The following is a 27169-nucleotide window of genomic DNA, read 5'->3' on the forward strand; positions in this document are numbered from 1 at the left end:
TCTGAATCTGGGGTCTTGGTTTGCCTTGAACCGGCTGTGGACTCACTTAGCCTTTCTGAGTTTCCTTATCTCAAAGGAGTAGATAATAATCGTCCAGCAGGGCAATTATGATGATAGGTAATGTGTGTGAGAGTGCTTTTGGAAGTGTGAGAGCTTTCTAGAAATGTAGTCGTGATGAAGCCGGAAAGACCTTGGTTTGAGCCCAGTTTCTTCCACTTACTGCTGTGGGACCTTGGGCAAGCTGCTTAATCTTAATCTCAGCCACAGATCCTGCATCTGTAAAATTGGGAGGATGTGAATATGTGGTTCATCAGGAACTTGGGAGGATGAAGTGAGATATCCTTTGTAAAACATTTGACCTGGTGTTTGGCTCACTATAAGCATCAGCACCGTCACTGGAGGAGTCTACAGAAAGGCTCTGGTATGACATCGAAGAGACACCTTTTCTTTCCCCTTTGTGCCCCCCCCCCTTCTGCTCCTCACTGGCTATGAGGTTCAGTTGCTGGTGAAAACTTACATGCCAACTTCTTTTAAGATAGGCGCTGGACACAGCAAATAAGTATCTTCCACAGCAAAGGGCTTCTCATCTGTAAAAAGGAAGTCACTGGATTAAGAGGAGTAAGGCAAGTTTATAATTTCAAATTCAGTGACTACTAGAGACCATCAGCCAAGTCCAGGGAGACATTAGAAAAGCACTAACTCTTTGAAATAGAAAGTTGTCTTGAGCTGTAAAATCCACTAGAGTGAACTCAAGGTCTCCTGCCTTAATACTAGTCCCTGACCCCATATGTCCAATTGAGTTAATCCATGAACAAGTAGAGACCAAGCTCTTACCATAGACTAGGAATAACTGAGGGGAAACAAGAAAATATTAGACTTGCCCTCAGGGAGCTAAGTCTAGGTTGAGAGAGATGCCATATTGATGGAGAAAGTTCATTGATGTGGCATTATTTACAACAACCAAGACATGGAAGCAACCTAAGTGTTCATTGATGGATGAACAGATAGAGAAAATGTGATATATACATATAATGGAATATTATTCAGCCATAAAAAGAAGGAAATCTTGCCATTTGTGACAACATGGATGGAACTTGAGGGCATTAAGCTAAGTGAAATAAAATGTCAGACAGAGAAAGACAAATACCATATGATCTCACTTATATGAGGAATCCAAAAAAAAAAAAAAAAACAAACAAAAATAACAAAACCAAACTCATAGATACAGAGAACAGACTGGTGGTTGCCAGAGGCAGGGGGTGGGGGTGGGGGAAATAGATGAAGGTGGTCAAAGGGTACAGACTTCCAGATATGAAATACAGACATCATGGGAATGTAATGTACAGCATGGTGACTATAGTCAATAATGCTATATTATATATTTGGAGTTTGCTAAAAAAGTAGATCGTAAAAGTTCTCATCACAAGAAAAAAATTTGTAACTGTGATGGAAGTTAATGAGACTTATTGTGGTGATCATTTTGCCATATACGTAAATACCGAATCATTATGTTGTACTCCTGAAACTAATAGAATGTTATATGTCAATGATATTTCAATGAAAAAAAAAAGAAAGAAAAAGTTCACTGACAAATATGAGACGTGGCTAAGCCAAAATATCGTTTGGCTTTAGAAGACAGAGAGCTCTTCGTAGGTGGGTGACATGGTGAGATTACAGGGGACACAAAACTTGAGAAACTCGAGCTGTGCTTTGGTGAAGACATGGGGAAGAGGTATTCCCGGTGGGAGGAGCGGCAGGAGCAAAGACAGAGCAAACAAAAGGTGTGTTCCAGGGTAGGATGTCAGTAGGATTTGGAAAGCTCAGTATAGGAAGAAGTCTGGTCCAAGTTCTTTGAGTCAGACTAAGGGATTTGGACATAGGTCTATTGGCTATGATAAGAACTTTGGAGATATTTGGAGAAAAATTTGAAGTGATGATTTTGGAAGTTGTAGCAGATGTAGCTGTGAAAGACGAATTGGAGTGGGGGGGAGGTCTCTGGAAGTGGGGAAGTTCTTGCTCTTATCCTACTGGATGACCGGGAAAAGCGTAAGTAGCTTTAATCTTGCACTCCTTAAGAACGTCCCTCTGTTCCAGATTCTGGGGCCAAGAGCAGGGCTGAGAAGTTACTATGCTCAGTATATAGTAGTCATTCCTTTATGACTCAGCATTTAATGGGTACATGCTCTGTACAAAAAGTGGTAGGACCTGTAGGTGATACGAAGATGAATAATATGTGTCCCTTTAATCAAGTTGTGAATATAAATACCTATACTAGAAGATAGAAAGGAATACATATATAATTGAAGGATGATATTCTGCTATTGGCATTTGTTATGAAACTGATGTCTCCAATGACATTTGAACGTGGCTGACACTAAACACTTGCCTAAGTGGAGATTAGGAAGCCTCGTACCTTCCATGCCTGGATTTAAGGAGCAGAGCCACCTGGGATGGGGTTAGAGGACACATCTGAGCACTAAGCACTGTGTCTCGATGGAAGGAGGAGGAAGAGGGTGGTCAATTACAGTCTCCCCTGATGTCTAGGGAAATCTTCAATGGTGAAAATTAGGGAGGTTATTCCAAGTCATTCATTCATTCAACAAGTATTTACTGAAGGCCTACTATGAGCTAGAGACTGGTTTGAGAAGAGAAACACGATCTCTGCTTTCATGAATTTATAGGAGATGCAGGGGAGATAGGTATTAAATAAGTTAATTTTTATTAAAAAATATATCTTTTGAATGTCTACCATGTGTCAGGAATTGTGCTAGGCCTTGGAACGAACAAAACAGATGAAGGACCTCGCTCAAGGAGCTGACATGCCAGTAATTACACAAATTACTATTTAACTATACTTGTGGCAACCACAAAGAAGGAGAAGGAGGGGGCCGACTCTCATCTGGAAGATCAGGAAATGCTTCCCTGAGGAAAGGCTATGTAAGCTGAACCCTGAAGGTCAGATGAAGAGGAGATGGAGTGGCAGAGAAGCAGCAGTGCAACGATCCTGGGGCAGGAAGGAGCCCAGATCTTTTGAGAGCTCAAAAAAGGCCAAGAAGGCCGTTGAATTTGAGAGAGACAATGGCTCAAAATGAAGCTAGAAAAGGCAGCAGGACCAGATGACCAAGGACTTGTAGGCCATGGTGAGGCTTTTGGGATTTTTCCTAAAAGCAACAGGAAGCTATTGGAGGTTCCCCTCATACTTAGAAAAAGCACTGGCAGATTATGGAATGTTGCTGGAACAATGAGAATGTGTGGAGTAAAACTATGAAGCTTATGATGACAGTGGCAGATCACACAGTGCCTGAACTGAGCATTATTACTTGCAAGATGTTTTCCCGTCTATGATGACAATCGTGACAGCGAGACTCACCTGGGGCATGGTGCGCATAGGTGTTCTCTAAGTGCTTTGCATACGTCACACAATCAAATGTAACCTTCTAGCAGTGTTATCAGGGAAGCGTATTATTCCCTTCATTTTAAAGGTGAGGAACAGACAGAGAGAAAGAAGAAACTTGCCCAGCGTTACACAGGGGAGCTTGGATCCACGCCCAGACAGTCTGGCTGCCACCTCTTGATAAAAGCCGTGCTTTATTTCCTTCTCAGACAATCTTGTGAACTAAGGCAAGGCAGGGACCATTAGGCTCATTTTCTAGATGCAAAATGGAGGCTCAGAGAGGCAATGGTGACTCGTGATTGCACAGCAAGTCAGCAAGCCAAAGCCAGGACTAGAACTGAATTCTCCATGATTCTTTCCTCATCAAGAGCCTCTCCATTCCAGGAAAGGCTTGTATTAGAGAATAAACCAAACTTGGGACAGGCATGGCTGACTAGAACCTACGTATAATTTTCTCTTGGCCATGGCTTATCCTGCTGCACATGCACCAGTAATACCTGGGAGTGCAGATTCTTGCCCACAGAGACAGCCCACAGAGCCACAGGGCAGCCACAGAGCGGCCACAGGAGGCCTCGTGACTCCTGGCTACATTCTGTGGGAAGAGTTGGGTCACGCTGAGGAGGACGTACCGTCAGCGCACTGTGGCGACACACCAGTGGGGCCTCTCTGGGCTGGCATGACCACGTGCCTGTGTCACTGCCAACCCTCACTTCTGGGGCTTTCTCTGAGCAGCTCCTCTTCCTTCCCTCCAGCCCACCTGGAAAGGAGTGAGAGGACGAGACTGGCCAAGGTCAAGTAGACGTTTCTCACTTTCTCCCCTCTTTCATTTTCCTTTCCTGCCTCGGAGACCAAATATTTCTGGAGCAAAGTGGAGGAAAACCTTGCTGGGAGGACTGGGGAGATTTTGCCGAGGCTGTAGGAGAGGCTTGACATGGCCTTCCATCAGTTTATCAGCCTCAGAGGCTGTGGGCCTACTCTGGGGAGCTGGCATTTTCTGCTCTGAGAGGGATTGTTTGGTTTGGAGCCTGTTTTCACTTTACCACAAAAACGAGTGACTTTTTTTTTTTCTCTCTCTCTCTCTCTAAACAAAGGAGGGCCATTTGGTTTCCATAACTCAGATCATCTGACTCCTTCCTGGAATGTCCACTTGGGAAGCAAAGCCTTCTTCCTCGGCTGGGCCACGTTTGGCTCAGGAGCCATGCCAACCTCTGCCAAAGCTAGTGGTGGTGTGATGTTTATCGAGCCATAATCCACTCTGAGGATGACTGAGGCCCCTGCTCCTCTGTCCACCAGGCGGCCATTTCACGGCTCCTTAGCACTGAGTGGGCAGGGGAAATGGAGTTCAGGAGCTAGGACCAGCCGCTTGGCGTGTTTGCAACTGGGGATAAAATTAGGGAGGGGCGAAGTTTGAAACCAGAAGTTAAGGGAATTTTTAGACGATTTGTAAATATACATTTCCTTGCCTTTTACCAAAGATATTTCAGAATTCAGTGCAAGCCCATGACATGGGTTAATCTAAAGCATTTGTCTACAAGAGTCTGATAATCAAACAGAAGCTTGATTTAAATCAGGATTTGGGGATCAATGAGTGTCATTATGCCAAACTGCCCAACACCCCAGGCTTGAGAGCTGGGCATCCCTGAAGATGAGTACAGAGGGTGCAGAGGGGGGCAGGGTAGACTTCAGAGTCAAACGGATCCAGGTTCAAATCCCAGGTCTTCTTCCTAGTGTGTGAGGGGGACAAGGTCTTCATCTGTAAATGGTGATAATGACATCGTTGCACGGGTTGCATGGGGAGTAAATAAGAGTGCACGAAAGTAAAAAACCACGTCACTTGGCACTTAATAAACATTCAGTAAACGTTATTCCACATATTACATGGGTGTTCATGATTTTAAAATAGACTATGTGAATGTGTGGTTTAAAATTAGAGAAATTGAAGATTAAAATTTTCAAAAGGATTGCTTAATTACATTGATCTAACAAACTAACATCTTTTTAGGCATTCGGAATTCCTAGAAAAATGAAAAGCTTTAGTGAATGTGTGTGTGTGTACATATACACATACAGACAGTCACACATACATCTATATCTGCACACATCATATCTATATCTATACTGATTTTGTCTAACACTATATAACCATAGTCTGATTTGACATTATTATTACTATTTATTGTTTACAGTTTGGGAAACTGAGGCTCAGAAAGGTTAGTTAATTGAGTTAGTGTTGTACCGCCAGTAAATGTCAGAGCTGGAAATCAAACTCAGGTTTTGTTGAAATGACTTGCCCAGCTAGATTTTTTACAGATGTAATTTGAACTAGTTAGCCATCTTGTATTGTCATAATCTCACAGCTAGTTTTGTGATGTAGCCTGAAGTATACCAGGAGCTAAATCTCTTTACCCCTGACCACTCTGGAGGCAAACAGACAAGACTCTCACGGGTGAGGTTGGATAACAGTAGGAGGCATATCTTCCAGGGGAGGAGACCAGGGTAGAAAAGCTCTGTGATAAGGTTCAAGTGCCTTCTGAGACACTCTAACCTACTGTAATGAACCCACATTCCAGAACCATACACTCAAATGCGTACATGCCCAGGTTTTGACCTTAGATCAATGTAATTCTTTTCAGACTGGTGAAGAACGTCCCAGAATTCTTCCCTGCAGTTGATGACTGTCTACTGGATTTGGGACAAAACTAGGATTAAAATTCATTAGCCAATTCAAACACCAATCACAGTGAATCCTTTTACAGGGCTGATTAAATAATTCAAATACTTTCCAAGTCTTGGCAATCTTCTCTTGATATAAATATTTATTTCTGGCCAAAAGGAGAAGAAAAATAACCCTTCATTTTATCTGGGGGGAGCTTGTCGAAACCCTCCAAAAGCTGATGTAAGCTCCAAAGTAGAGTTTACATTCCTACTGTGACAAAATAGTGGAGGTTAGGGACTAAATGAGCTCATCCTGCTCTTTCTCCCAATCTCCCCCGGGGTCTAGGGAGCATTTTCATGGCATCCCTGAGCCAAGTATAACTGTTCAGCACCAAATTATCAGCTGGTTTGGGAATGTGTCTCTGAATGAAGGGAGAACAGACATTAGAGTTAGGCTGGATGTTTCTATCTTCTCACTGACTTCAAAAGTAACAAGCTTTTTAAAAAGCTAGAGTTTTAAAATATTGTGCAAAAACCTGAAATAAAATGATATTTAGCAGGACTCCAAGTTGGTGAAATTCAAAGCATCTGAGTTGAGCTTTCTGGAACACCAGCCAGAAAGGAGGTAGTTGATTTCCCTACTGGGGCTTCTGCAATGATAATTCACAACCGTGGGGGTCTTACTAGCTTACTTAGCAGAGCTAAACGGGATCCATCGCTAAGAGTAGAAGGAAATTAACATTTTTGGGCATGTACTATGTAGTCAGGCCCTGGGCTGGAAGGTTTTCAGAGATGGGTGAGATAACAAGCCTATGGATTCCTTTGATAGAAGACATTAAACTCTACATCAAGACACAAAGTGGAGATTTTGAAAGTGGAGAGAGTGTTTTCTACTTGGAAAGGCTGAACAGTGGTTCTGAGGTCAGAGCAATGAGAAACAAAAGTCAAAACAGAATGAGAACAGATGGTAGGGAAGCGCAGGTGAGTGGGGCCAAGCTGGGAATAATCCTCAGAACACAGCACGTCCACTGTAATGTCCTCTCACGCCCAGCTTAAGCCAAAAGGATGCTTTTAGCATGGCAGAACCAAGCTGGCTGCCATCCTTTTCCTCAGACATGACCCATACCTCCCTACCCCTTCTCTGGCCTGGAGTTGTTGCAAGGTTTCCTTGGAAGCCCTCGCTGGCTAGTTACTATGAGATTAGGTGATGAGCTTGGCCAACAGGTTCCAGGTAAGTTCCCTGGGCCTATACATAACAATTTCACCAGTTCCTGTATATTATAGGTATCCAGGATATGTCTATCGGTTTCCCTCCCTGTTCTCTGGGGCAGGTTGGAGGAGGATGGAGAACAATGGGCACATTAAGAGCCTGGGCTCTGGAGTCCCATCATAGCTCTGCCACCCGCTGGCTATGTAAGCCTATCCATAACCCAGAGTTCTCACCTATAAGATGAGAATATTATTTATTTCATAGGTTGCTGTAAATTTTAATGAGATGATATGATTAAGTGCTCAACACTTAATAAGCAGTCTACATATGTCAGTTTTATTACTAAAGTGGGGCACTGCTGGGCTCATAATCTGAGGCATCTGTAAAACACAAGATGTGAATGTGTGTGCAAACCGAGTAGGTCTTGCAACTTATCTATGGGGCTGTGACAGGGCTATATGGCATAGGTGTGACAAGAAGAAAGTCATCTATCCAAATAGGATCTGTGGACATGTATATAGTGCAGTGGTTCTCAAATGGGGCTGATTTTGTCCCTCAAGGGACAACTGGCAATGTCTGAGACAGTTTTGCTTGTCAAACTGGGGGAGGAGAGCTATTGGCATCTAGTGAGTAGAGACCAGGGATGGTGCTAAATATCCCACAATGTACAGGGCATCCCTCTCCCCTTCAACAAAGAATTATCTGGCCCAAAATGTCGATAGTACTGAGATTAGAAATCCAGTATAATGTCTACCATGGCTTTATATCTTTCTTTGGCTCATTGTAGAGGGTCCTATAGATATTACTGTGTTGTTCACAGCCCCCAAGGTACTGGTAGAATGTCCAGAAAAGATCAGAGGTGTTATAAGATGATGGGTGAAGGAGGGAGATGGAGTAGCAGCTCGAGGATCATTGGAAGACACCTGGTTGGAGTATGGAAGAGAGTGTTTCTTGGTCAATTCCTCCATGCAGGCTTCAATGGGTCCAGGTTTTCCTAGTGGTAGGTGGCATAGCACCTGAGCCCCTCGGCTTCGTGGAGCTTTATAACTAAAACGGGGCACTCCAGAAGTGGGACTTAGATGGCTGCCCGAGGTTCTGAGCTGATGTGGGTGGGAAGGCTGTAGAGTCAGAACACCTTACCTATAAACAGCAATATAGGACTCAGAGCTGAGCGTAGTCTTGGAAGAAAATCTTGGTCACTGTGTACATGAGGATCAAAATTACATCATGGCCCCAGAAGGAGAGGAAGAAAGAGGTGAGGGACCATGAACCCATTCCCAGAGGAGTGCAGGGATGGGATCCAGCAGTCCTGCTGGTCTCCGAATTGTCTTTTTGGGGCTTACACATACCCCAGTCCCACACGAGGTTGTGATCCCTGTGGTTCTGGGCATACCAGCTTTTTAGAACTGGTCTTCAGCACAGCTAGTCTGACTTCTCAAGATGTAAATTACCTTCTGCTCGTATTTACTGTTATTTTTATTAATTATAAAAGTAATTGATGTTTAGTGTGAGACGTCTGAGAACTACAGAGAAGTATGTAAAGAAGAAATGAAAATCCTTGGTAATACTGACATCCAGTGATAAATGTTGTTAATGCTTTGGGCCTACACTATTTCAGAATTTTTTTTCTATGCACACTATTTTTTACATGACTGGAATCATACTACACATAATGTTGTGGTATTTGGCATCCGTCTCTATCTGAAGTTAATAGGGGCAGTTTTAGGCATTGCAAGAAAACTAAATGAAGGTAATGGGGCTCAGGGATCTTGCAAAATATTTTCTCCTCTCAATAAATCTACACCAAAAAATTCTTGACTGTCAACATTTCTACAATTTACAAATTATCTTCTAAGCAAAGCAATCTTTAAAAATTTTGTAAGCCTGAGGTCAGAATGAGTGGCACACTGAAGACAGCTGTAATTTGCTAAGAATAAATATATTTTTTAAAGCTTTGTTTTTACTTGGTTGAAGACAATTCAGGATTCATGCACAAGGTATGTGTCTCCTTACACATAAACTCTTGCAGCTGTGCACAATTAGGTTTGGAAGGATTTTACCTTTGGAATTGGGATTGAGGGGCAAGTCTACCAAAATGGCCAAAGCCTTTCCACAATCATGGCCATGAATTATGGCAAATACTGCTGCTCTTTTTTTTTTGTTGTTGTTGTTTATAAAAACTTTTTTTATAACTGCCAAAACTTGGAAGCAATCAAAGATGCCCTTTAGCAGGTGAATGGCTAAACAAACTGTGGTACAATGAGAAAATGGAATCTTATGCAGCACTAAAAATATATGAGCTATCAAGCCGTGAAAAGACATGGAGGAAACTTGCATGCATATTACTAAGTGAAAGAAGCCAATCTGAAATGGCTACATATGGTATGATTCCAACTATTTGATGTTCTGGAAAAGGAAAAACTAAGGGGACAGCAAAAAAATCAGTGGGTGTTAGGGTTGGTGAGGAGTAGAAGGGGTGATTAGGTAGAGTACAGAGGATTTTTAGTGCAGTAAAATACTCTATAAAGTACTGTACTGATGGATACATGTCATAATATATTTGTCCAAATCCATAGGATGTAGAACAATACTGCCGCTCTTAAAGAGCATGAACCTACACAGAAACTCAAGAAGAGGTGGGAAGGAGACTCCTGGCACACGCTTGAGTACCAGTGGATGCCACTAAGCTGCTGTAGTATGCACGTTGGGGGCCAGAGCTGAACTGGAAGGAGGAGAGGTCCACAGGTCACACTCTTTTTCTTCCTTTTCCTCAGCAGCACCCAACTTCTCCTCTAAATGAATGTTGAGCAAATATTTAAACAATGTCAGTGTGAAGGGGGCACAGACTATTAGCCTGCCTGGGTCTGGCCTTCCCACGAGTCTGGCCCCTCTCTGTGTAATCGCTTTCTCTCCCATCACCCTCCTGAAGTGACAAAGGAGCAGTATTACATGAGGAAGGTGATTGTCCATGAAAGTCTAGCCATCTGGTGCAGAAGTAGAGGGGGTCCAACTTCCCCTCTCAGGACAGCAGGGCTGGGGTAATGGCAATTTCAGAGAAGTTCACCAGCAAATCTCTCCCCCCACCACACCTCAAAGAAGCACATTGCATGCTGGAGTCCACATGCAGCTTACAATTTTCACTTGGAGGCAACTGCACGCTTGGTACAGCAGGGGCAACCTCAAGGGTGACCATTTGGCAGGCACTGCTGCAGCTAACTTTGGACCGTGAAAATTTGCCCCCAGAAGAAGCTCTTTTGCCCCAAAATGAAAATCTTCACCAGCTAGTTACCTCTGGTGGCAACTTCCGTTTTCTCCCCACCCCATCCCAGATTGCTTTTGTCTGACCAAGCAAAACTGCCGTAAATTTCCACCTATCGGTATATTTTTCTCTGGGCCTGAAAGATGGCAACGTGCACGGACACAATCTCGGCAGGAGCCTCTTCAGAAACGACTGGGCAAAACCTGAGCTCTCTCTGAGAACAGGGGCAAAAGGCAGACGCCAGCAGATACATGAAAGCTCCAGAAGTTTAAGAAAGAGGGGACATTCGGAGAACCAGAAGAGGAGCCTTACTTGTGATCACGAAGTCAGCTGCATACACTGACATTCTAAACCTGGGGCTCTTCCTTCCCCGGTCCAAGGCCTTTTTCTTGAATCTGAGTTCAAGTTTCAACTCTCTAACGTACTCTGCACCCTTGGGCAAGCAGCTAGCTAAATCTCTCTGAGTTGAGGTTTCCTGTCTGCAAAATGAGGGGGAGCAGTGGGAACCAGCACCTCCGAATCAGGCACACATCAGAGTGGTGTGGGCATCCACGGTCAGAGGACCCAGGGATCTGGGAGGATCCATGTTTTGGAGCAACGTATAGAAGTGGTCAAAAGCTTCCGGAGTACTCCGGCCGGGGTCCCAATCGCTTCCACCTCTGGTCATCTGGGAAACCTTGGGCACTTCGTCTCTGAGTTTCAGTTCCCTTGTCAGCAAAACAGAGAAGCAAATAACTCCTCCCTCACTGGGCTGCTGCGAGGATGGAATGAGATGGGTCAGGGAGGGCACAGGGTAGGTGCTCAGCAATCAGGAGCTGCTATCACTTGGGTGATGCTGATGTGCAGCCCGATTAAGAACTACGAGACAAGATGGTCCTTTATGTCTCTTCTTTCTGAGTTGCACAAAGTAACATTTCATCATCTTCATATGACATCGAACCCCCAGGGATGCATCTAAATTGCATTAAGTATCTTTGACCAATAGATGCAACACTAGCCAGTGAGAAAGGGAACAAGAGGCTTTTGTTTGGAAGTTTATGTTCTCCTGCCCTCTGCCCTCCCTCCCCATCTGCCACCATAGGTGCATTTCAATGATCTCCTTAGGGTGCCCACAGCAGCCCTGGGTCCCAGATGTTTTCTAAGATGAAGGATAGTTTCTGGATAATTGGACAGATTTTTAAAAACAAACACACTGGAACTTCTACCTTTGATTGACTGTTGTCACTCGTCCCCTTGGGAAGCTGAACCCGTCTTTGGAACTCTTAGAACTGCTTTCATGACTAATGTTCAATTTGAAAAAATATCTTCAAAGGGGGCGAAGTTCTATCCTTTGAGAGTGAACAAAAAGCAAACCAGGGCCATGCCTAGCAAATAAGATTGGAAATCAAACTGGGAAATAAAATTTTGCATCAGAAAAGAAGTCTGCCTCTAAAACCAAGAAACTGATTTCTCACATAGCCTATAAATTGAATTTTAGTGTGTTTGTTAAAAATCAGTTTCTTTTGTTTATAATCATAACTCATACGTCTCCACGCAACACCAGGATAGTCTAGCATGTTTCCCATTAGTGCATTAGTAAAAATGTCCATTTTTAATTTACTGTTCATTAAAATGGATCATTTCTCAGCTCATACCCCAGTGTCTCCTTTTTAGCATTCTAATCTCTCCGCAAATGGATTTCCAATTGAAAGTCGATCTTTTCTTGGCACAATACACTGAATACTGGAGTAGGAAAAAGTGCAGCCAGAATAAATAAAATTTGTGTGAAGGTATCCAAGATATTTTCTTGGCCGGGAGTGAGTTCAGCCCGGTGATTGGAGAACCGACCAAATGCCAAACTGAAGATGTGTGCAAGGCCTAAGTAATTAACAAGAATTTTAAAATTAAATTTTAAATAACTGTTATGGTTTTTTTTTTTCTTATTACGTAAGGGACATACGATAGTAGAAAACTTAGAAAACACAGCTAGACAGAAGAAAGTAAAAATTAATAGTGGTCTCATTCAGAGGAAACTATTGTTAACATTTCGATGTGTGTCTTTCAAGTCTCTGTTTCTCTTTCTGCATATAAATGTATGCGTATAAAGCAGAAATAGCATTGAGGTCCTGTTTCGTAACTTAAATTTTTAACACATGAGGCTATATCATTAAGATTTTCCCATAACAGTAATTATTCTTCTTTCCCACAAAATTATTTAATTATTTAGGGGTGAAGAATAATTTATACAACAAATTGTCTATTGTTAAACATTTATGTTGCTACCATTTAGATGTTATGATTTGTTTCCTTTCTTTCTCTTTTTCCTTTTGCCATCATAACCAATATTATGATGAACATTGTGTAGCCAAGTCTTTGTAAACATTTCCAATTATTTCCTTTGATGAAGTTGAAATTGAAATTCTGGGTCAAAAATGTATAAAATCAGTTGATTCATTTTAAGAATTGCCTTCCAAAAGATTTAATGGTCTTACCAATGATAAACGAAAACACTTGTTCCCCTATCTCTTTGCCAATACTGGGCATTGTATTTTTGTTAATCTTTGCCAGTTTGATAGAGTATTTCAATTTGCATTTCCTTGGTTACAGTGAGCATTTTCCATACACTTCTTGACCATTATTTTTCTAGTAAATTTCCTTTTCACGTTTTTACCCATTGACATACTCGCTGTTTTTGTGTGTGTGTGCGAGAAGACTAGCCCTGAGCTAACATCTACCACCAATCCTCCTCTTTTTGCTGGGGAAGATCGGCCCTGGGCTAACACCTGTGCCCATCTTCCTCTATTTTATAAATGGGACGCCGCCATAGCATGGCTTGACAAGCAGTGCGTAGCTCCTCACTCGAGGTCTGAACCTGCGAACCCCGGGCTGCCAAAGTGGAGCGTGCGCACTTAACGGCTGCGCCACCTGGCTGGCCCCTGACATGCTCACCTTTTATATGAATTTAAGAACTGTCTATATATTAAGGTTATGGACCCTTTGTTATATGTTTTATAAATAATTTTCCCAGTTTTCTGTTTCCCTTTAGATTTTTGGGAGGGGTAACAGAATAATTAAAAAATACGTACTCAAACTACTGACCTTCTCCTTTATGGTATCTCCCTTCAGTGTTAGGCTTAAGAAGTCTTTCCCCACGGGAGAACTATGTAAATACTTATTTTTGTTTCCTCCTAGAAGTTCTATAGTTTCATGTTCACATTTAAACATCTCATCTGGAATTTGTTTAGCTGTAAGGTGTGAGATAAAAATCAAACTTAATTGTTTTTCCAAGTAGTTAGCCAGTTGTTTCACCACCATTTTTTGAATTATCCACTCTGTCCCCGCTGATTAGAAGGGTAACTTTATTTTATACTAAATTCACATCGTGTTTGGCTCTGTTGATGGATTTTGTTTTTCCTGTTCTAATGCTCGGTTTGCCTTTTGTGGCACCAACCATACACTGTTTCAATTACTGCAGCTTTTTTATACATTTTAAAAGCAACTAGGGCAAGTTTCCACATTTTTCTTGGCTGTTCTTAAATGTTTATTCTTCTATATAAACTTTAGAATTATTTTGTTAACTTAAAAAGTCCCACTGGAATTTTCATTGGGATTATATTAAAAGCAAATATTAATTTGAAGACAACTGATGTTTTTACAATATTCAGTTGCTGCTCCATTTAATAATAGTGATAATAATAATAATAAATTAATATCAGCAGCCAACACTGATCGGCTACTTACTGTGTGCCAGGCCCCATTCTAAGCCCCATCTTCCACATTTAAACCTCAGAACAAACCATGACAGAGGTGCTATTATTGCCATACTCATTTTACAGGTAGAGAAATTGAGGCATGGAGATGTTAAATAACTTGCCACGGTCACACAGCTGTAAGACAGAGCCAGGATTCTTTTCCTGGGTGGTTTGGTTCTGGTGCCTATGCCAGGCTACGAGTCAGTACTGCCTCTCCATTTATTTACACTTTCTTCACATCCTTCACAAAGTTTTCTAACTTCCTTCTCATATGTTTACAAGTTTGGTTAAATTAGCTCTTACTAGATTTTATATGTTGTTGCTCTATTTTTCCTGTGATGTTTTCTAATTGGTCATTGCTGAACTCTGGCAAAGCTACCAATTGTTACAAGGGTGTGTTTATTTTGAAATCATCCGGTTTAAATAACCTTTGTATTAGTCTAGCATTTTGTTGATTCTCTTTTAGTTTTACAGGAAGACACAACCATCATTTTAAAGTAATGATGTTTGGCCCCCTTTCCTGTATTTATCTCTCTCATCACTTTTCTTGCATTATTGTGATACCTATGGCATTATCCAATACACTAGTCACTAGCCACAAGTGGCTAAGTTAATTAAAATCAAATGAAATTAAAAATTCAGTCCTTCAATTGCACCAGCCACATTTCAAGTCCGCAATAGCTACATGTGGCTTGTGGCTACCATATTGGCTACCATCTTACATTTCTGTCGTCACAGAAAGTTCTATTGCACAGTACTGCTAGAGCTTTCAGAACAATGTTAAGTAATAATGGTGAAATGGGCTGCTCTGTTTTTTTTCTTCCTAACTGTAAAGTGAATACCTCTACATAGTGATGTTACCATTAAATGATGTCGAGTTTTGAATTCAAATATCTAGATATATTTTTTATTGTGTTAAAGAAGTCTTACCCTATTCTTAGTTTTCTAAAAGTATATATTTTTAAAATTTGGAATGGATAATGAATTTTAATACCTTCTTGGCATCAAAAAGTTTTGCTATGCAAGAGGCAAATTCTCCCTCATTCTTCAAAATTGGTCCTGGTCCTTTTTAAATACATTGCTGGATCTTCTTTGCCAATATTTTATTTAGATGTTTGTCATCAATGAGCTTGATCTCAAATAATCTGTACTTCTAATATCCTTGTCCAGTTTTTTTAAAAAAGATCAAGATTATATAATTATTATAAAATGAATTAAAATGCTTTTTCTCTATTTATTGTCTCTGGAACAATATGTATCAGATACAGGTCATTTGTCTCTTAAAGTCTGGTAAAACTTGGGTGAAAAAATCTGGGTCTGGTTCTTTGGTTGGTTGGGTGGTGGGATTTCCTTGTATCTCTCTTCCAGTTCATGCATTTCATCTTCATCTGTGTTTAATCACACTGCTTAATCCATCCATTAAGTGTATTTCAGTGAATAAACATTTCCACTTCTAGAATTTACACTAGATTCTTCTGCAAATCTGTCTTTGTTGAATGTTCTTCCCCTTTGGTTAAGTGTATTTTAGTGAATAAACATTTCTACTTCTAGAATTTACACCAGATTCTTCTGCAAATCTGCCTTTGTTGAATGTTCTTCCCCTTTGGTCTGTTCGATCTCTTTACACATTTTATTTTACATTCTCTTTCAAATTGTTCTCTAGTCCTCTCTTCTTGCTTGTTCTCCTGTTTCTTTCATCCATCTCCTTATGGTTTGTTATTTGGTGCTCTGAGCCCATCTTCAGAGGGTGTTGTTGGCTGCAGGAGTGCTGTAGGTTGGGCTGGACATACATTGCCTCTGCCAGGACCACAGGGATAAGGATGGCCATGGACACATTTTGGCGTTAGTTTCCTGACTTGGTGCTTCCGTATCACGTGGTTGGTATAACATCTTACCTTTATTCCCCTGCCTGCTTCCTTCAGTCACTGAGCAGCTTTTCCAGTCCCCGTTTAACGTGTGGTGCAGCATTATAAACCCTGGTTTTTGCAGGGGGCTCTGCTCCTGCCCGCTGCCTTGCGCAGGCTGGTGTCCTGTATCTGCATCAGCATCGGGATCACAGCCTGCAGACCCCCAGGGCTGGAGCCCTCACAGCTTCGCTTCCTGCTTAGATGTTACATTCCCTTTTTGTCTCCTGTAGCTGAGGGTTTCCTCTTCAATTCTTTGAGCAAGGCCACATGTTACAATTTTTAAAATCATATTTTATCCAGAATTTCTGAGTCTATTATATTGACCACAAGTCCAGAAATTGTTTTAGATTTCTAAGTGGTTGATTTGTTGATTTGATTTTTAAGCAAAGGCAAGGAAAATGGGAGAGAAGTAGGTATTAACCTATGCTTTTTATTTTCTGGTTATATTTACCATCTAAGAATATATTGAAATAATTTCTACTTTTGGGCATTAATATGTTGGCATTTTATTTGTCTCTCAGTATAATAAATGTTTAAGGATGTTCATAGCCATTTAAAAAGGTATATAGTAAATATCTGCTCTATACTTTAATTTTTTTATTATTCATTTAAAGACTCGGAAAGTCATGTTAATATCTTCCACTATAAACATAAGTTTTCAATTTGTTCTTTTATGTTTAACAGTTCTGCTTCATATAATCCTCTACTGTAGTATTTGTCGAAGACTCCGAGGCCCGTATTATGTTTGAACCGGCTGGAGCCAAAATAGCCTTAGCTTCATTATTGGGCCTTCAATTAGTCTTTTTCTGATTAATAATGGCACTTACATTCTTTTTTATTACAAAATGTAAGGCGGCATTTAGGAGAAAATCTTGAAAGAGGAAATATATACTACAAAAATGAAAGTAGATAACATTTTAAAACTTGGGATGTGGAGGTAAGGAAGGACAGTGGGAAAAGTAAAGGAATTTAAATTTATTTTATTTTACAGAAACAACTCAGTAGAGACTATTACATTCATAAGGTTGATAGAAAAATGTAGATTTGAATATGTTGCATTTTAAAATTTATTTATCTTTTCTGTCTTCCATAGTTTCCTGTTCATATTATTCACTAAATGGAAATGAACAGGTGAATTAATAAATGAAGGACAAGTGTTTTTTCAAATTCCAAAATTTCCCCCTTAGTTAGAATATTTTTAATAACTATATGTTTGAGTTTAGGAGTATTGCTTACAGCATATAATATGGTTGAGTCACTGCCTTCTTCTTCTTCAAATGCTTCCAGCACAGTTAGGTTTGTGGTTTAAGCCAAATTCCTACCCCAACAGTCCTTTATTTCTTTTTGAATATGAATGAGGTGGAGAGCCTGTGCAGGTATATATTAGGAAAGGAAGGGAAGAGGGAGAAAGAAGACGAGCTGGTTTCCCAAGAAATAACATTTCATGGAGAAGTTGGAAAATAGGCCTTCAAAATGTCACTCCACAAATCCAAAGTAAACTTGCATTTCCTGATATCCTAATACAGCATCTCTGTGCAAGTTTTCAAGCAATGGTAACACTACACCCCATTTCCATTCATCCTCAGAGAGGGGTTGTGTCAGAAGGCTTGCTTGCCTGGGAACCTTCTTTGGAAGGAGTTGATGTCTTTGAGTTTAACCCTCAGGAGTTTCTTATCTTAGATTTGAGATTTTACTTAAGGAGAGAGGGAAGGCAGACTTGAGTGACATCACAATTGAAAGGCGAGAAACAGGAAGAACTCTGAAGAGGATACCCATCCAGCTTCTACACTGTGACTACTCGGGGATATTTCAAAATGTTTTCAAATAGCATGTACTTTTTGGATACATGAGAGCATTTCCAAGTATTAAGAAAACTAACTGAATGTTTCAAATGTTTGGAATTATTCCAAGGCCAGGAATTCCAGATGTTTGTAAGGAAGCCATTGCATATCTCTGTTTAAATATGCAAATGGGTTTTACGATGTTAAGGAGGAAAAAAGGGTATATTCCGTCAGGACGACAAGACTAGTATGAGCGGTTAGTCAATAGACATGAGTATCCTCCCTGTCCTCTTTGCTCTTTCTAACTCCCAGGGCTGCTGTGGTAAAAAGATGTGAAGCATTTAAAAGGACGTAGCACTATAGAAAATGCAGTATATTATTACTGTTTGTCACTGCAGAAACTGAATCAATAATTATCTGTGTGATGGTTGCCAGATGTAAATGAAAACCGGGGCTCCTGGCCATCTGCCTGCCATAATCAGTCTTCCTCATCTCCCCCGGACAGCTACATGAGTCACATATGTCTTTAAATGAAGAACTTGCCTGCTACAAATGTCTTGTGAAAGTGCCAATGTTATGATAATTCATTTTTTGCATGAAATGCACTTAGTTTTACTTCCATATTCCTGTATTTCATGTTAGGTTTTCACCATGATGAGAGTTTCTTGGCTACTCCAAGCAAGAATCATCCAGATTGAGAAAAATTCCAGAATCTACGCATGTAAGCCTAACAGTGTGGCTTTTGCTTTATTCAGAATTAATAAATTTAGATCACCTATTTTTCACTCTGGTGCTTGAGAGTCCCTAATACTTTGGTAAGGAACCTCAAGCTTCATAAGCCCTCACCTACCAGCGCCAGCACTGCCACCTGTGAGTAACTTAGCACACATGTTGGTGGACTGGGAAATAAGTACACTGAGCCTTTCCTGATGGGAACAAGGGTGCTGTAGGGGCTAGTTATGCCCTTGCTGGAGGCCTTTCCAGCAGGAAAGACCCTTCTCTGTACGGTCCCCTGTGTGGTCTTGCTGGAAGATGGGGCTGGGAACGCCCTTCCCTGAAGCAGGCTGAAGAAACCCACAAACTCTGCAAGCACTTACTGAGCGTGACTGACTCGTTGATCTTGAAGCTGCAGAGGACCCTGTCCACGTTGCGGGCATGTCGGAAGCCGTTTCCTCTCACGACTACTTGAAACGATTCTGAAATGAAGAATAACAAGACACGTTATTTGACTGCAGACCATTAACCTTAAGTTTCCCATGTGCCCTGACTTAGGGCATTTGTTAACTATTTCACTAGGCTTAAAATATTCAAAAATTAGCTCAGGTTGGAAACCAAAAGCTACCACGTGAGTGCCTTTTATGACTTACCACCTCCTTCTCACTAGGTGTCCATGAGGAAGGCGCACAACATCTTACTTTGAATTCCCCCCTTCTTGCCTCTGCTCTTGCTCGTCCCCCACTACCTGGAATGCCTTCGTCCCCTCTCTCTGTCATTCAAATCTTACCCATCTCTCAAGTCCTGGCAGTTTTTAAAACAGTGATCTTTGCAGCCAGAGGACCACAGGGGAGGGCTCTCCACTTCTCCAATCAACTCAACTCCTCTGGTGTCTCTTTTACATTTGGATGCCCCCAAAAGGAATTCTTTAGAGCTCAAGGTGCCTCACATTTTTTGAAAACCACTGCCTTATGGCATTCACAGTCTGTCCTGACAATGTAGCCTGTGATTGTGCACCATCCAGTGTTGTTCTTTTGACTTCAACTTCCACAACTTTAGGTCGGGCAACGTTGATACTGCTTCGGCCCTGCTGTCTCTGCTGTGCACACAGTAGTCATACATGGTGTTCTGTGGGAATACCTGCACTTAGCAATGAGTCAAAGTCTTGCTTATCTGTGGCCAGTTGTCAAGCATTACCTGTTTGACCTGACATTGGCCCCTTATTGTCGTTGGTAGTTACTTCTCTCTGAATAGAAGAGACAATATATCTCGCAGTTCTCTAGCCCTGCGTATTAATTCACATTGGCATAGTGCATGTTGAATTCATACATGTTGATAAAATCCTTATAAAGTAAAAATAATGATCTTTTACAATAGTATTACCAAAGAAAAAAACCAGCTAATTAATTATTTAAATGTTTAGGAATATTTGCATAAGTTTGATGGCAGCTAATAGTCAATGTTCCACTTTCTTTTATTTTTATCATCCTTTTGTGTATAAAAATTGGAGCTTGGGATAATGCTGTGTGGCATTAAAAAAGGTAATAGACTAAAAGTTAGAGGGAAAAATGCAATATTTGTGAAAGTGGATCTTAAACTGCAAATTGCCATCCAAATGGAGATTTTTGTTGGAGAAAGAACAGAATTAGAGCACTAGCATATGGGACCCTTGCAAACTCTAATAAATGTCATGAGTGTATGTTACCTTAATTGCCAGGAAACTAATTTAGAGATCATGTTTGTCAAGAGAAGAGTAACTGATGTTAAGTGCTCCCTCATTGTGTGCCAGGCCCCATGCTAAGCATTGTATGTGTCTGATGTCACTTAAAGCCACCACAGCCCAGGGAAGCACCAATGAGAAAACTGAGCTTGGTGAGGTTAAGCAATTTGTCCAAGATCACATGGCTAGTAGCTGTCAGAATCAGAGCTGGAATCCAGGTCTGTCAGGCATCACCACCATGTGCTTAGAACTCAGCCACCACGCTCCTGAGCATTACGCTAAAATGGATCCTCACTGCCTTGTGACCTATGACTAGCGTAGAGATGGACGTTGTGATTTTTTTCAAAGCTTATTTTATTTTTATTTTAGGCAGCTTAGCCCATCTTTCAGGAAAGCGGAGCTGGCCTGGATGGGAAGCAAGAAACGGAAACCAAAGTAAAAGAACCCAGAGGCACTGCATGTGCCATGAAGAGTACAAGTTCAAATAGAATGCTTTTCAGAAGTATAAAGGACCTTAACAATAAGGGAATTAAGATTCTGACATTTTAAATGACTTGTTCAAGGTCATGAAATTAGTAAACAGCAAAACTGGGACTTGTATCCAAGTGTTTGCTGTCTTAGTTTTGAACTATGTTAATGAAGGTCATGGGCAAATGGCTTTTCAGGACCCTTAAGTCCTATGAATGTTAAGGATTTATATATGCATATTGATGCACATGCACGATTGCTAAGTTTAGAAGGATGTTCTTAGTTCTCTTTAGTCACATGCCTGGCATGTGACTGATGAGGCAGTTGGTTCAACAAGCATTTTATTAAGTGTCGGGCATTGTGGAAGAATCTTATTATATCTTATTTACTCAATTAAGCCTATAGAAACCTGCTCTATTTTTAGTTTGAATGTTAGACATCCAGAAATCTGCTGTTGGATGCTTTTGCTGATTCAAAATGTTTTCTGCCTCATTGCTGTTTCTACTTCTCTTGTTTCTTTGAAGATCAGCGGAAGGAGAGAAGACTCTGGAAATGCAGGCCATGCGCCAAGGTCTCTTCTCTAACACCATGTTCTAGCATTACTATTTTAGATGCTGAGTCCTCTATAAAAGAGGCTGCCGGCCTGTCTGCTTGGCCTAGCCTCAGGGTGTTTAGGAAGAAAGACAGCAGGAATCCATGATGTGGCCGTGGTGGAAACCAAACAATTTAACCCCCTAGGCCTGGGGAGAAGATGGACGAAATGACGCTATGGGAAGCACACTAGAGCAGAGGCGAACTCCCACCCTGCCTGGTGCAGTTTCTTTGTTAGTGCACACATTTGGTTTCCAGAAGAGCCCGAACATCTGACCCAGCAGCCCAACTGGAGTGTCAAATCTTTAAACATAGAAGTTATGTAACAAAACCCTCTCAAATGAACTCGCCAGTGAGTGAGAATTGGGACACACTAGAACCAGGACATATCGATTTAACTCCATTTATCCACAAAGCCCTGAACCTACCTTTCACAATATGTAAAGCTAAGTGTTTTTAGGCAATTTGCATGTTGGGTTACAGCTCTTACAAGAAGTGCCTAGGGATTGTAGGGATTTAAGGAGGAATTTCTACTTGAAAATGATCTTTGATGTAATCTTTTAAGATACATATTTTTTAAGGTATCTTTAAGACATATGTTCATTATGATTCTTTTGTTACTCTTATTCTCAATTATAATTTAAGCTTCCTGATAGTAGAGGCCATCATTTCTATTTCTTCAGAATTTCTGACTGTACCTAACACAGGGCTGAGTCAGTCTCACTATAAGTTCATTGAATGAATAAATAAATGACGTATCTTGATATAGAAAGGGAATAAAGGGGAAAAACAAGGTGGTCATTTACTCAGGTACCACTCAGGTCTAATCCTGTCTATTTTCTGAGGCTAGATAAGGTCAATGAATGGAAAGATGCTCATCATCAGTCATCAGGGAGATGCAAATCAAAACCACAATGAGATATCACTCCATATTCACTAGAATGGTTATAATAAAAGAGATGGATGGTAACAAGTGTGGGTGAAGAAATTAGAACCCTCATCCATTGCTGGTGGGAATGTAAAATGGTGCAGCTGCTTTGTAGAATAGTTTAGTACTTCCTCAAAAAGTTAAACGTGGAGTTACCTTATGCCCAAGAAATTCCACCCCTAGGTATATATCCAAGAGAACTGAAAATGTATGTATACAAAAAATCTGTACATGTATGTTCACAGTAGCATTATTCATAGTTGCCAAAAAGTGGAAACAACCCAATGTCTGTCAACTGATGACTATGGTATTCATACAATGGAATATTACTCACCCATAAAAAGTAATCAAGTTTTGGCACATGCTGTGACATGGATGAATCTTGAAAACATTATGCTAAATGAAAGCAGCCAGACAGGAAAGGCTACAGGTTGCATGATTCCATTTATAATGAAAAGTCCAGATTAGCAAATCCATAGAGACAGAAAATAGACTGGCAGTTGACAGGGCTGGAGGCAGGGGGAAATGGAGAGTGACTGCTTAACAGGTATAGGGTTTCTTTTTGGGGTGATGAAAATATTCTGGAATTAGATAGTGGTTATGATTGCATAACCCTGTGAATGTATTAAAAACCAATGAATTGTACTCTTTAAAAGGATGAATTTTATGGTATGTAAATTATAGTTCAATTAAAAAAAAGAAAAAAAATTAAGATGAGTGACTAGTTTGATAAACTTATTTCATTCTATTTCCTCCTTTTCTTTCTTTTTTCTTTACTCTTTTTTGTTTTTTGGAAATTTGGGAGACATAATTTTGAGCTTATCTCAATAAAGATTGCCTATCATTCACTGTATCTGAAAATGAGACATCCGTATATTCTCCATTTGCTCTGGTCACCCAAGACTCGTGTACAAAATTATTGTTAGTGATATTTCATTTTGTGAGTTTGAATTTGCTCTCCTATTAGATACTTAATGTGACGTGTAACATCTAAAATAGAATATAGAGACTGATGTATGTTAAGTGCTTTCTGATGCCTAAATTATTCTAAAACTTTTAAAATTTTATAGCTATTTATTTATTTATAACAGCTTTAGTGAGGTATAATTGACATACGATAACTTGCATATAAAGCGTATAACTTGATTAAGTTTTGACATATGTATTCTATGATGGGGCAATACCACAATCAAGTTAGTGAACACTTCCACCATCCTCAAAAGTTTCCATATGCACTTTTTTTTTTTTTTGTGAGGAAGATCAGCCCTGTGCTAACATCTGCCAATCCTCCTCTTTTTTTGCTGAGGAAGACTGGCCCTGGGCTAACATCTGTGCCCATCTTCCTCCACTTTATATGGGGCGCCACCACAGCATGGCTTGCCAAGCAGTGCGTCGGTGCGTGTCCGGGATCCGAACCGGCGAACCCCGGGCCAACACAGAGAAACGCGCGCACTTAACTGCTTGCACCACCGGGCGGGCCCCTCCATATGCGCTTTTGTAATCTCTCCCTCCTGCCCCTCCCCACCTCCCCTCCCACGCAACCACTGATCTGCTTTCTGTTGTTGTAGAGTAGTCTGCATTTTCTAGAATTTTATGTAAATAGAATCATACAGTAATTTTTTTGTCTGGTTTCTCTTACTCAGCATAATTATTTTAAGACTTATCCATACTTATTTTGAGATTTATGCACAATCTATTCCTTTTTATTGCTGAATATTATACATTGTATGGATAAACCACAATTTGTCCATTTACTTGTTAATAAACCTTTGAGTTGGTCACAGTTTTTGGCTATTAAAAACAGCTGTTACAGACATTTGTGGGCAAGTCTTTGGACATAGATTTCCTTTCCTCTGTGGTAAATACCTAGGAGTAGAATGGCCAGGTCATATGGTAGGTGTTTCTTTAATTTTTTAGGAAACCGTCAAAGCTGTTTTCCAAAATGATTCTGCCATTTTACATTCCCACTGACAGTGTATGAGAGTCCCTCCTCCAAAAAAAAATATCTTTAAATGAAAAGGAAGACCGAGCATAGAATTAAACAATCCATTCAGAAAAGGTGCCTAATGGCCAGGCATGAACACTTTGAAAAGTAATGAAAAGTGAAAGAAACGAAACCACTATTTGATGTTGCTTAAATGTGTCTGTTTTAAGCATCTAATTTCCAAACGGTAAGCATGAAGCTTAAAACTACCTTCCTTTTGTGCTAACTAACTCACCCAGTTGTATTATAAACAGTGGGAGACAACACAGCAGGAATAATACAACTGCTTCTGAAATGACAATGTGTGGCGCTAATTACAACTTCCTTCTGTTTCTGGAGTACAGAAACTTCAAATGGGAGCAGTTGGCAGGTTGCACACTTGATTCCAATTAGTTCCTTCCTGAAGTACTTGATTACATAGTACACTGCGAACTGTTCAAGTTTGAGGCCAATGGAGTGGGACCAGAGGAAAATTGTGCTTAGGGAAAAGGGTGCATTTCCCACAGAGGAGCCAAACTAGGCAGGGCCAATCTAACCATGGGTCAATTCTCCTAATTACACAGAGGCTAACCTGCAAAAATACTTAATTAGGAACTTTTTAAAAGAGTCTATATTGGAAGGGAAGCAGAATTATTTAAATGCAGGTAATGTCAAAGGTGCTATAAAGGCTCTCCACACAGCAGGTGACTTCCTATGTGTTTCCGAACAGGGACTGTAAATACAGTGACATAAGCACCATGCTAAACATTAACCATGCTTGGCCTGAGTATTGGAGTGACTATAGGGAGTGGTGAGGAGTATGGTGAACTGGAAAGAGTACATGCTTCTTTTAAACGGAAGTTATTCAGTCTCCAATAAGCATTATCTTGCAATAAATACAGGCCCAGAGGTGCTGGATCTGATTTTTCAAGACTAGATGAAACTGAATTTTTTAGGTGAAATCAGATTTTTAAATATTAGCAATAAATTTAAGTTTTCTTTTTTTTTAAAAAGCAGTGTGGATCAAAAAGAACATATGTACAGACCAGATAGGGCTTGTAGGCTGCCAGTGTATAACCTCTGGAGGCGGGAGAGTGCTGGGAAGGCTCTCTCCCTAAATAATTTCACCCATGACAGTGAATGAAATTCTTTTTGACCAGAGCAGATTAGATAGTCTCCCTACCCCCTCTCTCCATTAAGACTTCCTGTTAAAATGTAAAATAGTTCCAGGTTTACTTGTTTCTTCAGCTATTAAAAAATAATCAGCCATTAGTACCTTAGCTGAAATAGAATTAAGTCTTTAGAAACTTAAAGTTGTAAAGGAGACCCCAAGGAGTATTTCTCTGGATAGCATATGGTTACAGATGGCCAAGCTGCTGTTGCTCACATGATTCTCAGGGTGGAGAGCTCAGAACATCCTCTCTATTGTTGGAAAGCTTTAGTTGTAAAAGCTGCATGTATTAAGCCAAAATCTGCCTCCCTGAATTCCTCCCCATCTTCATGGTGGTCTCCTAAAGCTATACATAATAAGCCTAATAATTCCTTCTTGCATGGGAATTCTCCAAATATCTGAAGATGCTCTGTGCGTGTCTCAATTCTTTGTCTAAATCTCTGTGGTTACTTCAGTCCTTCTTCATTCCAAAAGCATCTCATTAGTGCTCCCACTGCTCTATGAGCTCTCTGCTATAATGCTTCATGCATGGTTTTGTAATTTATCTGAACATGTGACGATCTCCCACAGCAGACTGTGAGTTTCATGGGGGGTTGGGAGCAAGCCCTATGCATTTTTGTATCATATCTTTTCACATTGCTTGGCATATAGTAGACATTAAGAATTGACGGATAGAAGGAAGGAAGGAAGGAAGGGAGGGAGGAAGGGAGGAAGGGAGGGAGAAAAGAAAAAGGGAAGGAAGGAAAAAAAGGAAAGAAAGCAAGGAAGGAAGGAAATGAAAGAAACAGTCAGTAAATGATTTTTTTTTTCTTTTTTTCTTTTACAGAAAGGCAGACTGCCGTATGCAGTGCTTCCTTTGGATGCGTGTGGAGTCTGGGAAGTTTGATTATCCTATGTTCTCTTATAAATGGACCTTCAGAGCTTGTATGGAGGTTCTAGCAGGGGAGCACAGCTACTCGTATACCCTCGACCAAAGAATGGTCTTCTTCTGGGGAAGGTCATCCTCTTCCACTGAGTGTGCAGCTTTGGGAGGGACACACACAGGGTGGTGAGGGAGGAAGGGGACACCTGCCTAGCCAGCCAAATCAGCCAAATCAACCCTAGCAATCAACAGGGTAGCAGATGTTGCAGCCAGATCGCCCTCACATCCTGAATGAATTATTAATATGGTTTCCAGATCCATCACCTCTTCTCCTATGGATATGCCTTGTCAGTGCCATTCTTAAAATATGGGACTTGGAACCATGGTCTGAACCTGGAATAGTAAGACATGGAATTAACTCTCTTGACCTGGACACTGGATGGCTATTAATGCAACCTAAGATTGTGTCCGCTTTTTTTTGTCAGAGGCATTCCTGTTTGCCATCAAGATAGCTACAACTATGTTTTTTCTTTTTTACCGCATGAACTGTTACTAAGTCAGGTTTCCCTTAACCTGCTTGTATGTGAAACTGGCTATTTGAAGCCAAGCTCAACATTTTATATTTGTCCCACTACATTTCAGCCTGTTATTTGCAGCCCAACATATAAAGATCTGCGTTGGATCTCAGTTTTGTTGTCCACCCAGTGCATTATCTCGCTACCTCTCAGAGCTCAGTTTGCTGACAGAACCATGGCTGTTGTTGAGTTGTTGGTGATTGCCAGCTGAGATTACTGTCTTGGGGGAATGCAACTGTC

The 27169-nt window shown here is 40.7% G+C and overlaps 1 protein-coding gene across 1 annotated transcript in view; it reads right to left on the minus strand.

Annotated features, from left to right (window-relative positions):
• ANTXR1 (ANTXR cell adhesion molecule 1) overlaps positions 1-27169 on the minus strand; it is a 222129-nt gene that overhangs the window by 118181 nt on the left and 76779 nt on the right. Inside the window, exons 10-11 of the mRNA XM_058551049.1 lie at positions 19035-19133; positions 518-587 (exon numbers count right to left, since the gene is read on the minus strand). Coding sequence (XP_058407032.1) covers positions 518-587; positions 19035-19133 — 169 coding nt within the window. The remainder of the gene's footprint in view (positions 1-517; positions 588-19034; positions 19134-27169) is intronic.

This window comes from Diceros bicornis, chromosome 12, assembly GCF_020826845.1.
Source record: "Diceros bicornis minor isolate mBicDic1 chromosome 12, mDicBic1.mat.cur, whole genome shotgun sequence".
NCBI classification, from domain to species: Eukaryota; Metazoa; Chordata; class Mammalia; order Perissodactyla; family Rhinocerotidae; genus Diceros; species Diceros bicornis.